The sequence below is a fragment of the Eurosta solidaginis genome, chromosome X, assembly GCF_040869045.1.
Source record: "Eurosta solidaginis isolate ZX-2024a chromosome X, ASM4086904v1, whole genome shotgun sequence".
In the NCBI taxonomy this organism is placed as follows: Eukaryota; Metazoa; Arthropoda; class Insecta; order Diptera; family Tephritidae; genus Eurosta; species Eurosta solidaginis.
Window position 1 is genome coordinate 6,391,249 of NC_090324.1, and position 13,622 is coordinate 6,404,870.

Here is a 13,622-nt window from a genome sequence, read left to right on the forward strand (position 1 = left end):
CCTTATATGATCACTGACAGGATTTTAGCAGTCTGCTACGTGTAAAAATAGCAGTCTGCTGATTACAATCGAGGCAGGATTTCCATGTAAAAAAATAACAAATAAATTTTTGGACTGGCTACTATGAGCGATCGAATTATAATTGATTTTAATGAAAATAAGAATTATACGAAATTATTCTAAATAATTTTTATGTACTACAATACCTATTTACACTAATACTTGCATACCAAATGTACAAAATATATATGTGCACAGATATGTTAGTGAATTGTATAAGTACATATATATTTAGTTCGCTAGGAAATGCAATCTAAAATAAATAAAATAGTATGGACACAAACAGAAGTGTGTAGAAATGTATAAGCAAGTATTCAGCTTTAAACTGATATGCATATAAGAAGCCTCAATTTACGAATGAAATGAACTGAGTGCAATGGCATAGCACGAGTCAAAATATATGTATGTAGAAATGAATGAATTTCAAGCCAAACTACAGGTTTCTTTGCCCCTGATTCCGAACTTTGAGGGCATATTCGATGTTCCAGGTATCCAGATTTTGTTTACCCGACTAGATCTAAAACTTAAGGTATGCATCGTAAAGGATATACTTAATGTTATATTGTAATTAATGTTATATAGTGTTATTCCTTGAAAACAAAATTTTCGCATAGGGTCTTCTATCACTTTGATCTCTTACTTAAAGAATGTAAAATCTCCCCTTAGTTTCGCTAAGTTTTGCATACTTTCACAGTCATTAAAAAATTACCTATCGCTACTATTCCTTGTCACGTCGGAGCCGCATTATATATGGTCATATATAAGTATCTACTTAAATATTTGAGGTATTCATAGCTTTTATGGAACAAATCATTCGGGTAGGGCTATCTAAATATTATAATATCCGCCCAGTTCGCTGTTCATGTTCCCTTTTATGCAGGTTTAAACGCGTTCGTTACTTAGGCCTTACCCTTTGTTCCTCTGTACTTGTGTTTGTCACTGAAATCCTCTTAAATTAATGGACGGATTTTGATGAAATTGTGTGTTCAAAGGGGGTTTGAGGATGGCTTAGATTCATAATTTGGTCCCGGAAGTATTCTAAATAAAATAGGGTGTATTACTTTCCGGCATGTGGACCATGGGCGTACCTTTTCCAAAAAATCGTATTTTTGGTGCAATTTGTTTGAAATGTATTGTTTAGGCAGCCTTTAGAAAAATTAAAATAAGATGTGAAGAGGGGAAGAAAGAGAAGAGGGGGTTAGGGGGAAGAAAAAAATTGAGTAGAAACAAGTTAATGTGTCTAAGTTCGGGTGTAACCAAACATTATATACTCAGCGTGAGCTTAAATTGAACATTTCATTTCAGATAAATTAATTTTCTACATAACACGTGGCACCGCCCATTTAAAAAAATGTCTCCCCATTTCCTCTTACAATAAAACTTGATAAGTGAAATATCATTGATTCAAAACTATTTTGTTTTAAGTTATAGCTTATTATTCTAGTCAACGACTCTTTTAAACTTGTTTTATATATAAGTTGCCGCGGTCTTAAACCGATCCTGTCTATTTTACTAGAAATATTTTCTGCTGTAAGGAAAATATGTGTACAAAATTTCATTACGATATGTTAATTTTTCTTCGAGTTATGGCTCCCGCAATATAGAAAATTGTTTAGTCATAAAAGGAACGGTGCCACACCCATTTTCAAAAATTTTAGTGTTTTCCAATTTAATGTTATAATTTAATTTAGAAAGTAAAATTCTATTGATACAAAGCTCTTTTTCGCTAAGATATAGCTTATTATTTTCGTCTACGACCCTTTCAAAAATTTTGTATATAAAAGTGGGCGTGGTCTTTAACCGATCTCTTCCATTTTTCTAGAAATATTTCCTGGTATGGGGAAAATTTGTGTACCCAATTTTATTACGATCTGTTAATTTTTCTTCGAGTTATGGCTCCCAAAACATATAAAATTGGTTAGTCATAAAAGGGGCGGTGCCACGCGCATTTTTTAAAATTTGAAGTTTTTCCTATTTATTGTTATAAATACACTTGAGAAATGAAATACCATTGATATAAAGCTCTTTTTTTTGCAAAGATATAGCTTATTTTATTCGTCCACGATCATTTTAAAAATCTTTTATATAAAAACTAGCAGACCAGGCAGACGTTTTTCTGCCCTAAATTTGGTATATCTGCATACATCTTAATAAGCTCTTTCCGTCTAACTCTGCCTCCCCCACCTTATATTTTTCTTAATCTTTTATTTACTCTTCTCTCCGTCTTTTTCGATTCATCTATCTCTATTTCACTCACTCTATCTCTTTCTCAGTCTCCTTCTCCTACCCTTTTTTCTCTTCTCTCAAGTTCTTCTCATTCTCCTTCATCTCTTATTGACAGTCCCAGAGGGAGGTCCTAATCCCAGTCCCAGTCCGTCTCTGGTCTAGTTCCCGGAAAAAAGGAGCGTAAATACTAATACAGGCAAATTAATACTCCAAATTTCAGGCAAATCGAATAGGACGTACATAGGTATATATATAGGTATGTGAGTATTATTAATTCATGTCTTTATTTCGGCTTCGCATGCTTATTTATCAGTTTTGCCAGGTTGATGCTATTAAATCGAATATTACAATGGAAATTACTTTAAAGCTCTCAGCAATAGCTTTCATTTGATATCCATAATACACACACATTTTACAGGTATCCGGGTCGACGTTTTGGCCTATATATCAAGAACTTTGTCACTCAGCGATTTAAAAATTACTCTGTACTAAAGCACACATCAACAGTTTTCATTTGCTATCCATATTACACACACCTTCTAAGGGTATCCAGGCCCACGTTTTGGCCTATATCTCGAGACCCTAGTCACACAGCGATATAAAAATTACTCTGCACTAAAGCACACATCAACAGCTTCAATTTGATACCCATAATGTAAAAACACATCCTAGTATTACCCTGCACCACATTTTTTCCTTTATCTCGAGACCCTAGTCACCCAGGGATATGAAAATTACCCTGTACTAAAGCACTCATCAACAGCTTTCATTTGATATCCATTTTGTATAAACACATTTTAGGGGTGCCCGAGTCCACGTTTTGGCCTATATCTCGAGACGCTAGTCACCAATAGGTATGAAAACTACACTGCACTAAAGCACTCATCAACAGCTTTCATTTGATATCCATATTATATAAAGACATTCTAGGGGTGCCCGGGTCCACGTTTTGGCCTTATATCTCGATACCTTAGTCACCAATAGGTATGAAAACTACCCTGTACTAACGCACTCATCAATAGCTTTCATTTGATATCCATCGTATAAAAACATTCTAGGGGTGCCCTGCTCCATTTCCATTTTCAAAAATTTTAGTGTTTTCCAATTTAATGTTATAATTCAATTTAGAAAGTAAAATTCTATTGATACAAGATATAGCTTATTATTTTCGTCTACGACCCTTTGAAAAATTTTGTATATAAAAGTGGGCGTGGTCTTTAACCGATCTCGTCAATTTTTTTTAGAAATATTTCCTGCTATAGGGAAAATTTGTGTACCCAACTTTATTACGATCCGTTAATTTTTCTTCGAGTTATGGCTCCCAAAACATAGAAAATTGGTTAGTCATAAAAGGGGCGGTGCCACGCCCATTTTTTAAAATTTGAGGTTTTTCCTATTTATTGTTATAAATACACTTGAGGAATGAAATACCATTGATATAAAGCTTTTTTTGCAAAGATATAGCTTATTTTATTCGTCCACGACCCTTTTAAAAAACTTTTATATAAAAGTGGGCGTGGTCCTCAACCGATTTCGTTAATTTTTCTTCAAAGCATTCCTTATCGTAAAGATAACCTCTCTGCCGAATTTTGTTATGATTAATAATATTTGTAAAATTGATTTTATCACAAGTGTGCGGTGCCACGCCTATTTTAAAAATTGTTTTAAAATTTTTATCCAGAGTCTCAGTATCAGTCCACAGGTCAAATTTCAACATTCTAGGTGTATTATTTACTAAATAATCAGGTTTTTTGTGTTTTCCAAAATGTTATATATATATAAAAAGTGGGTGTGGTTATCATCTGATTTCATTCATTTTCAATACCAATCTATTCTGCGTCCAAGTAAGCTCGTGTACCAAATTTGGTGAAGATATCTCTATATTTACTGAAGTTATCGTGTTAACGGACGGACGGACGGACATGGCTCAATCAAATTTTTTTTCGATACTACTGATTTTGATATATGGAAGTCTATATATATCTCGATTCCTTTATACCTGTACAACCAACCGTTATCCAATCAAAGTTTATATACTCTGTGTGCAAAGCACGCTGAGTATAAAAAGAGATAAAAATTAAAAAAGTGCGAGGGAAATAGAATGGGAGGCATGTGTAAGGAAAGAGATGAAAGGAAACAGAGGAAGGTTAAAAGTGGGAAGAAGATAGAAGCATCGAGCATGTAAAAGGGTGAAGTTACGGAGGGAATACAGGGACGAACTATGGAGATAGGGAGGGAGAAGCAAGAAGTTAAATGTTTTTTTTTGCTAAAGCTACAATGTGGCATATGCCTCTGTTTACTGGTAGAGTAGTAACATTGCAGGGAGGAATTTTATTGGCAGAAGAATGGCTCAATTATTTATCTATGTCGTATTAGGTTAGGTTAGGTTGAACTGGCCGGTCCATGAGGACCTCACATAGACTGATTGAGCCCGAAGTGTTACCAAAAGTTTATTTTAATGACCAAACTGAAAAACCCTATCAAAAACCAGTACCTATGTTATAAAACAACTCCGTCCTCTTGGCAAATACTAGAAGATTCCTAGGACTTAAGCCACTTGCTGGTTCTAGATCTTACAGCTGTATCACTCCTAATAGCTGGAGTCTTAGCCTGGCAAGTGCAGGCCACGAGCACAGAACGTGCTCGATCGTTTCCTCCTCCAACCCGCACTTCCTACATCTGCTATCACTGACCAAGTCCAATTTAAAGGCATGTGACGCCAGAAGGCAGTGTCCAGTCAGAATACCCGTCATGAGTTTACAGTCCTCTCTTTTTAATGATAGAAGCAACTGTGTTAGTCTAAGGTTGTAAGACCTACACATAATCTTCGACACTTTACATCCACGCGCTTGAACCCACGCCTTTCCCGCTTGGTCGATCATGTGCACCTCTCGCCTTCGCTTAATCTCGCGCAATCTAATTGGGACGTCTACAGAGCAAGCTTCAAGGGATGCGCCCTTTTTAGCTAGTTCGTCCGCTTTTTCATTCCCATCTATTCCCATATGCCCTGGGACCCAATATAGATGTATGCTTCTCCCTGTCCCGGTTCTCTCCAGAGACTGTTTACACTCTAACGCGCATTTAGATGCTGTGATATGCGAGATTGTTGCCTTAATTGCTGCCTAACTGTCAATATAAAAGTTAACACGGTTGGAGCTTAAGCTATTCTTTTCCAGGGTTTCTACTGCGCCCTTGCGCCAACCATCCACCTCTAATGCGGCCTTAAGATCTCCCTCAAAGCGCAGATAGGGAATCAGGTAGTATGTTCGTCTTGTGATTGATGACGCTATAATACTATGGCCATATGGTCGGCGCTCAAGCTGTCCCGAAGCACCGAGCCTGGTTGCGGTCGTTAATGCTTTGTTCTTTGCTACCAGGTTTACAGGCGGATTGTGCAGAATGGCATACAGTGCAGTCGTCGGGGTTGTTTTCGGGGCTCCCGTAATGCTAAGCATCGATAGTTTTCATACCCCCTCTAATTTTTTGAGGTATGTTGTTTTTTGTGTGGCTTTCCACCAAACAAGAACTCCATAGTATAGAATAGGGCTTACAATCGCTGTAAAAACCCAATGAGAAAGAGAGGGCGATAGGCTCCACGTACACCCCAGCATTCTTTTACATGCATAGAGTGCCGTTGAGTCCTTCTTGACCCTCTCCTGCACGTTGAGCTTCCATGACAGCTTACTGTCTAGGATGATTCCTAGATATTTTGTGCAAGGTTTCTCCAGTAAGGTCACCCCTCCTAACTTAGGCCTGGTCCAGTTTGGGACCTTGTACCTCTTTGTAAACAAGACCATATCCGTCTTCTCCGCATTGACTTTCAACCCGCCATTATATGCCCAGTTATGAATATCCCGAAGCGCCCGATCCATCAAAGAACTAATCGTTGAAAGGCACTTTCCACTTATGACAATTTCAACGTCATCTGCGTAAGCCGTAAGTTTTACGGGTCCCTCATCGAATTGCCTGAGCAGTTGGTTGATGACCAGCGTCCTCAGCAGGGGTGATAGCACCCCTCCCTGCGCGTGCCCCTGTCCTCTGATTTCGTGGCCTCGTACAATTCCCATTGTGATGTAATCTTTCTGCAATTTAACATGCAGCTGATCCATCTGATTAAGGCAGGATGTACTTTAATGTAATTAAGACCATCCATAATCGCCCATTTTGCAACATTATTGAAAGCCCCGGCAATGTCCAAGAAGACTCCTAGAGCATACTCCTTATATTCTAGGGATTTCTTTATGCTTATTACCACCCTATGCAATGCGGTGTCTACCAACTTGCCTTTGGTGTACGCATGCTGTGTTGTGGAGATCAGCTTTTCATCCACGTTGGACTTTATGTACACATCTATTAGCCTCTCAAAGGGTTTGAGCAGAAATGATGTTAAACTAATGGGTCTATAGTCTTTGGGATACACGTGGCCGATCTTCCCCGCCTTTGGCAGAAAAGCTACACGAGCAGTTATCCAAGAGTGCGGTACATGATCCAGTCTTATGCACCCATCGAATATTATTTTAAGCCATTCCACGACCGCCCTACTTGAGACTTGTAGCATGGCCGGGAATATACCATTTGGGCCCGGCGATTTAAACTTAGAAAACGTCTTCACTGCCCACTCGATCTTGGTATCGGTCACCAAGCCCGGCACTACTAGCTCCGTGCTCGAAGTGTGAGTGATGTCTGCTGGCTTTGCTAAACCGTCTCCCGGTGGGAAATGTGTATCGAGAAGCACCTCAAAGGATTCCTCACTATTACGTGACCATTCCCCGTTCTCTTTCTTTATTAGTCCCTGGACTATGTTTCGCTTTGCTAGGACTTTTTCCAACCATGCTGTTTCGCTGGAGCACTCTATGTCCGTACAGAAATTTTCCATCAGTTTCTCTTCGCCCTGGTAATTTCACGCTTGTAGATCCTCAGTAGATCCATGTACGCGTCCCGACACGCTTCGCTTTTCGCGGTCTTTGCGAGCTTAGACATTTCTTTTACTTGTCTTCTTAGAATACTCAGCTCATTGCTGCACCATGGCGGCTTTGCTTTTCCTCTGAATCTGCTTAGAGGGCAAGCTTTGTTATACGCCATCATAAGCGTCCTTGTTAGGAATTCATTCGACTCCTCCAGTTCCTTTACATTAGCAACCTCTTTGGGTTGTCCCAGTTTTGTTTCTACATGTTTATGGAATTTTGTCCAGTTCGTTGACCTAGGGTTTCTAAAGGTTCCTCCCTTCACTACCCTCTTTAGGGGGATGCTGAAGCTGATATACGCATGGTCGGAGAAGGGATGGTCTATCAAGAACCATCCAATCATACCTTGATATATCACGCTCGGAGCTCAATGTAATATCCAGAACATTGCTGGATGTTGGACCAATGTATGTCGGGACATTTCCCCTGTTGGCTATCTGCAAATTGGTTTGCAGGATGTAACAAAATAGAGATTCGCCTCTCTCATTCGTATCTGCTCCTCCCCACGCATTGTGGTGCGCTTTTACATCTGCGCCTATGACCAACCGCCCTTTGCGCCCTTCCTCCTGTACTAGCCTTTTGCACTCCATAGATGGAACCTCCGCAGCATGGGCCATGTAGCAGGACGCCAGGATAAATGCCTGCTTATTCTTTTGCTCAACGGCCACCGCTACGAGATCCTCAGTGGTGTAATTAGGCAGCATATATGAATGCAGCTGTTTCCTTACCTTACTACAGCTCGCACCCGTCCTTCCGTTTGCGCGTAGTAAACGCCAAACCCGCGCGTGCTAAGTCCAGAAACCTTTCCTCCAGATTAGAGCCACGGCTCCTGGATCAGCGCCACGTCAAACGAACCCTCCTCAAGGGTTAAGAGGAGTTAGCTCAACGCCACTTTACTGTGTTGGAGGTTTATCTGTAGGACTCGCAGCACCATTGGGCTGTTTGTCCCCTCCAGCACCTTCGTCTTGACGTCGTCGTCCTCCCCTCGCCCTTTTGGATTAGAGTATTCGAGGCCTCCTTCAAACTCTCGTGACTGTTGTGCCGGGTGTTCCTCTGTGGGAGTCACAGCACCATTTAGCGGTTGGTCCTCTTCTAGCACGTTCTTGGTGACGTCGGGAACCTCCACCTGTCTTTCTTCCCGTAGGCTTTTGAGGTCCTTTCCGACTTCGCCCCCCTCTAGCGTGTTAGGGTTTTTATCCTCGGGACTTCTTTCCCTGAGTCGCATGTAAATTTTGCCAGTGCCAAAGGACATTTTGCCAAGCTGCGTGTACAAAATATCCTCCGCCTGCTCTATTATTTGAAAGATGTAAAACTGACCATCCTCGGTAGGCCGAGATACAGTAAGTACCTTCCAATCCTGTGTCGGTATGTTCGGATTCTGATTCTGCAGAAGTCGCAGTGTATCCTCCGACTTCATTTGCCCGAAAGGACTGCTACGATCAACCAGCGCCACAGTGAGTGACTGCTTTGCCACATCACTCATATTCTCGGGAAAAGCAGGAGTCTTAGTTTTATCTCCCTTTGGCACATCCGAGAAAGTCGGAGTTTTAGCGTTAACTCCCTTTAGCGCCTCCGAGAAAGCCGGAGTCTTAGCGTTATCTCCCTTTGGCTTATCTCCTACTTCCGTAGTTGGAACTTCCCTCTGACTCGCAGCTTTTGAGGTACTTGCTACCTCGCTATTGGAGCCCATCTGTTTTATAGCTTTGGACCTACTTGTCTTGTCTATTCGACTGCCCTGCCTCACGGCTCTAGGGCTGAGTCCTTTCTGCCTCTTGAAAGCAGGCTTGTTGCCTTCCGCCGAACGGTGCCTCTTCATTCTGCTATTCGACGCTTCTTTCTCCTCGTACCGCTTGCAGAACTGAGGGTTTCTCGCAGCAAACCTTTTGGACTGCCTTCGACCTACTTCTACCGCTTCATGGATCCATTCCAAGCGCTCGATCTCCACTTCTGTTGGGTCGACCACTGCTCCCAAGCGTTGTACAATTCTTAGTGCTGCACGGTACTGCGAGAGAGCTTTTTTACTTCCTCTGCTCCGTACCCTACTCCACTCTTCTACTCAGTTTTCATTTGTGTGCTTCTCCAACACAGAGTTCATTGAATCAGCACTACTCTCGCTCCCTGAGTTCGACGCATCGCTTAATTCGTATTTGTTGTCCTTGGATTGCTTTATATCGTCCTTATTACAATCAGGTAATGAGCCGTTCCTCTTGGTCGTACGACCACCTGCCCGACTAGGCGGGCTCAGCGGTCCAGTATTATATACGGGGAAAGAACCGTCCGCCACAGCAGCGCCCCTTACTGTGGTAAGGCCATAAATATTTCCCGAGGTGGCCCGGTATCGGGAAGGCTCCTTTCGAATACAGCCGAATTTATCCCCTGGCTGCAAATCGTCCAATAAGCACTGCCCGCATAACACCCTGGATTAGGGGGTTGGCAGTTCTTGGTCACCGACATCCCGCCGCCCTCCTATGTGGCGAAACGGCGTAGATGTCAGTCCAAACAGCTCCTCCTCATATGGAGTTCGGTTAAGCCCTCACACCAACGAGAAGGTGCCTACCCTAGTGAGGGCTATGTCGTATTAAAAAGAATTAAAAATTGCGTTAGTTTCATACAATTCCGTAAGGGTTTATACAAACAGGAATATTGAAATCGGTCGGCCAGGTGAAACAGGTATTATATTTCATATATGAGGAATAGAGGTCAGAGAGGGATTGGGAGTGGGAGAGTGACTAGGACTAGACGTGGGAATGGGAATATGAAGCTTAGCGGAAGTAGAAGTGGATAGGGTAGTAGGGTTGGGAGCCAGGCAAATGGAATGTACAAGAGTTATAAGAAAAATGGAAGATATAGTAGAAGAAAGTGGGGTAGAAAGTGAAGACGGGAAGCGAGGCTTAGTTTTTAAATGTAGGCAAACCAATTTTCGTGCAGAACAAAGTCTGCGGGGTACTCTGGTATATAAGTAAAATTGGTGCTCGGATATGTTAAAAAAATAAATAAATAAATATTAAAATAAATGAACACGAAACTTACCCATCACTTGATTATCTTCGGCTCGCCCCATATAATTTTTATCTGTATTTACTGCACTATTTTTGTTTGTTTGCTTAATTCCATATCCATTAGCATCACTTATTTTGTCGATACTATTTTTAGTGTCCATGTTGTTCCAAAATATATTAAAAAGCTATCATGTCCTGCTCCTACAGATTTGCTGCTTTGTTTTTAGAAGGACGACAATTTTTTCTTTTTTCACATACCAGTTCTATTTTGTTTGGTCCTTGTCGTTTTGAATTAGCTTCAACTGCTTATAATTATACTCTTATTGCGGTTTTCAAAACTTTTCTGAAATATATAGGTAAGTACATGGATTTAATTAATTGGTTAAGAGAAAATTTGTATATAGGGAAGCTGAAAGCATAACCCGGCTTGAGTTTTGAGTAAAAGGACATTTGACAGATATATACAAGGGCATATCCAGCCTTTCACAAAGGGGGGCCAATTTTTATTTTTTTTATTTCGGATGCATGTATAGCGTATTTATAAGTATAAAGAGTAATGATGTCTAGGTAAAACGAAGCCTGCTCTATAGACCCAGCTGTGGGCTCTAGCAGTCCGTTAAAATTTTTATTTATTTAGCAAGAGCTTCCTAAATTATATAACATGTCTAGGTTTTGGTAATTCAAAATTTTGTTGAATTAGATAGATTAATTTATTAGTTAGTAGCTACAAGGTATAATTATTTTAGAAATGTGATCCCCCAATTTAGTTTCAGATTCAACAAAATTGTATTTTTGCACATACTTTATTTAGTTACAGAGATGTATTTTAAATTGTATTACTCATCCTCTGAGTATTAGAAAACCTGCTAAGTAAGTATAATTCTTCGAGGATTTATTGTAAGTTCATCTAAAATTAGGTCTTTTAACCCCGTATCACTTTCCGCTACCAGTTTTCTGTGAGCACTCAGCATATATAAACCTTTGAAAAAAAATACAATAAATATATTAAAAAAAACTGTATTTACCATTAAGACGAGATTCTGCAATTGTTGTTCTCAACCACGTCTTTAACCTCCTTAGAGTGCTGAAGGAGCGTTCCAAAGTTGCGGTTGTGCAGGGCATTGCAAGCAGAATTTCAAGTGCTTCTCTTATCTTTGGATGGAATGCTGTCTTCTCGAAGGCACATACAAGATCTGTTGGTCTCTGATTTTGGCAAGCATTGTACCACAATTCCAGTTCATAACCAATCCAATATAAATTATAAAAAACCTCGACATCGGCAAGTTTGCTTTCAATGTCTTTAAGACTCATCTTTTTGACAATATTTGGATACAATGTAGTCAAACAAAAAGCAGGATTCTTTTGCTGCGAAAACCTTTCATTTAGTGAACAAATTTGGGAGTCTAGATGAAAGTGAGGAACTAAAAACCTTTTATGTTTTTGATGTTTAACTTTCAGTTTTGTGTTCTCCCTGCATACGCCCTTGGATATATAGTACTAAAAAATTCCTTTTCAACGATTTATAAAATTTTGAAATCGGTCTATAAATAAAAAACATTGTTCAGGCTCTCGTAAAGCGAAAATATTTATCAACCCAAGTTAACCGCAGGGTGTGCTCTCATCTTAGGGAGAGGTGGATAATTTGAAAAAAAAAATTTCGACCCGTTCTAATGCTCTTAATATACCAACTCAACTTTTATCTTTAATATTCTTAAGTTACTAAATAAATATTCAAATATTTCGAAAACATATTTGGTGTGAGGTTAGCATGCTCCGCCTGCCACACCGAAGATCCTGGGTTACCGCCCCGGGCAAAGCAACATCAAAATTTTAGAAACAAGGTTTTTCAATTAGAAGAAAATTTTTTTAAGCGGAGTCGCCCCTCGGCAGTGTTTGGCAAGCACTCCGAGTGTATTTCTGCCACGGAAAGCTTTCAGTGAAAACTCATCTGCCTTGCAGATGCCGATCGGGGTCGGTATAAAACAGGTAGGTCCTGTCCCGCCAGTTTGTAGGAAAAATTAAAAGGAGTACGACGCAAATAAGGTTATCGCGCTTTATACTTATTTTATTTTTTTATTTGGAAAAGTGGTTTATAGAATATGTAAAGGATAAATTCGGGGTCTTTTTGGGGCTACTGTTGGACCATTTTGGATTTCGAAATCTCTTCGCAGATATATGAATAAATCTGACTGTTTCAGGGACATTTTCGTGCCTTTTCAAGAGTTTGAGGGACAATTTTGGTACCGTGTGATTGTGATATCTGTTTCGGATTACTTTTTTGGTTGTTTTATATAGCTGATGCTCTTTATGACTATTTCCCAGGGACGGAAAATAATAATTATTATTTTTTTCGGAGTCGAAAAAGTCCTGGTCAAAAAACTTTCCTAGGTGAAAATCTTTGAGTTCCCAGGTATCCTTATAGCAATATCATTTGGAATCATGCATCCCTTTTATTTTTCGAACTTTTTCCATAAAAGTCCACATATAAAAGTTAAATCTGTATTTTTATTTTTTAAGTCTGACGGAACTAGTTAAACTCGCACTTTTAAAAATAAAAATCCCGAAATAAAAGTTAAATCAAGACTTTTATTTTTCAAGGCCGAAATAAAAGTACCGCTTGATAACAAAGAAACGGCTTATCCGAATTAAAAAAATTTGGTACCAATCGATTCTCCTGGATTCCTAAAATTTAAAACCTTATGGACTTTTGAAAATTTCTGTTAATAATACTAGAAATTTATCATAAACAAACTAGATCAAAAATCTCGTAGTATAAATGATGAACTTGCAGTGGATTTTTGCAATAAATTTCGTTCCAATACAATTATTAGAGTGAAAATTGGTAAACCGCATTCTGCTATGATAGGAAAGCTTTGCAAAAAAAGAAAAGGTCGTAATCCGTCAGTAGCCACGCCTCTTTCTGTATATAGAAATTTCCGCACAAAACATGCAATATTCGAGTATCTAAAGAAGCCACGTTATTTAAATTTGGCACGTAAATTACTGACATTGCATGTAGTTGATCCACATAATTTTTTTTGACAATGGGCGTGGGGCCAACTACTTTCCAAATAAGATTTTTTGGACTTTCAAGTGCGATAACTCGTACATACTTTGAGCAATATTTTTGAAAATTGGTAAGCGAACTTCATATTTGTATTTGTACATGCCGACGGAAAAAGTTTTAAAATCATTGCTAAGTACGTGAATATGTCGGAGTTATTTCGGGACTACTGGGGGAACATTTGGGGATCCTTCCGGTATCATTCATGTATGACTTTCGGGATCCCGTCAGGGTCATTTCGGGACTTTTTCAGGATCATTTGGGGATCCTACCGGCATCATTTCTGGATAGTTTTCGGGATCCGTCCGG

At 39.6% G+C, this 13,622-nt stretch overlaps 1 protein-coding gene across 1 annotated transcript in view; it reads right to left on the reverse strand.

The window, feature by feature from the left end:
• Positions 1-13,622, reverse strand: part of Ca-alpha1D (Ca[2+]-channel protein alpha[[1]] subunit D) — a 6,221,746-nt gene that overhangs the window by 5,563,874 nt on the left and 644,250 nt on the right. Inside the window, exon 3 of the mRNA XM_067758067.1 lies at positions 10,281-10,592. Within this exon, the coding sequence (XP_067614168.1) occupies positions 10,281-10,410 (130 nt within the window). The 5' untranslated portion in view covers positions 10,411-10,592. The remainder of the gene's footprint in view (positions 1-10,280; positions 10,593-13,622) is intronic.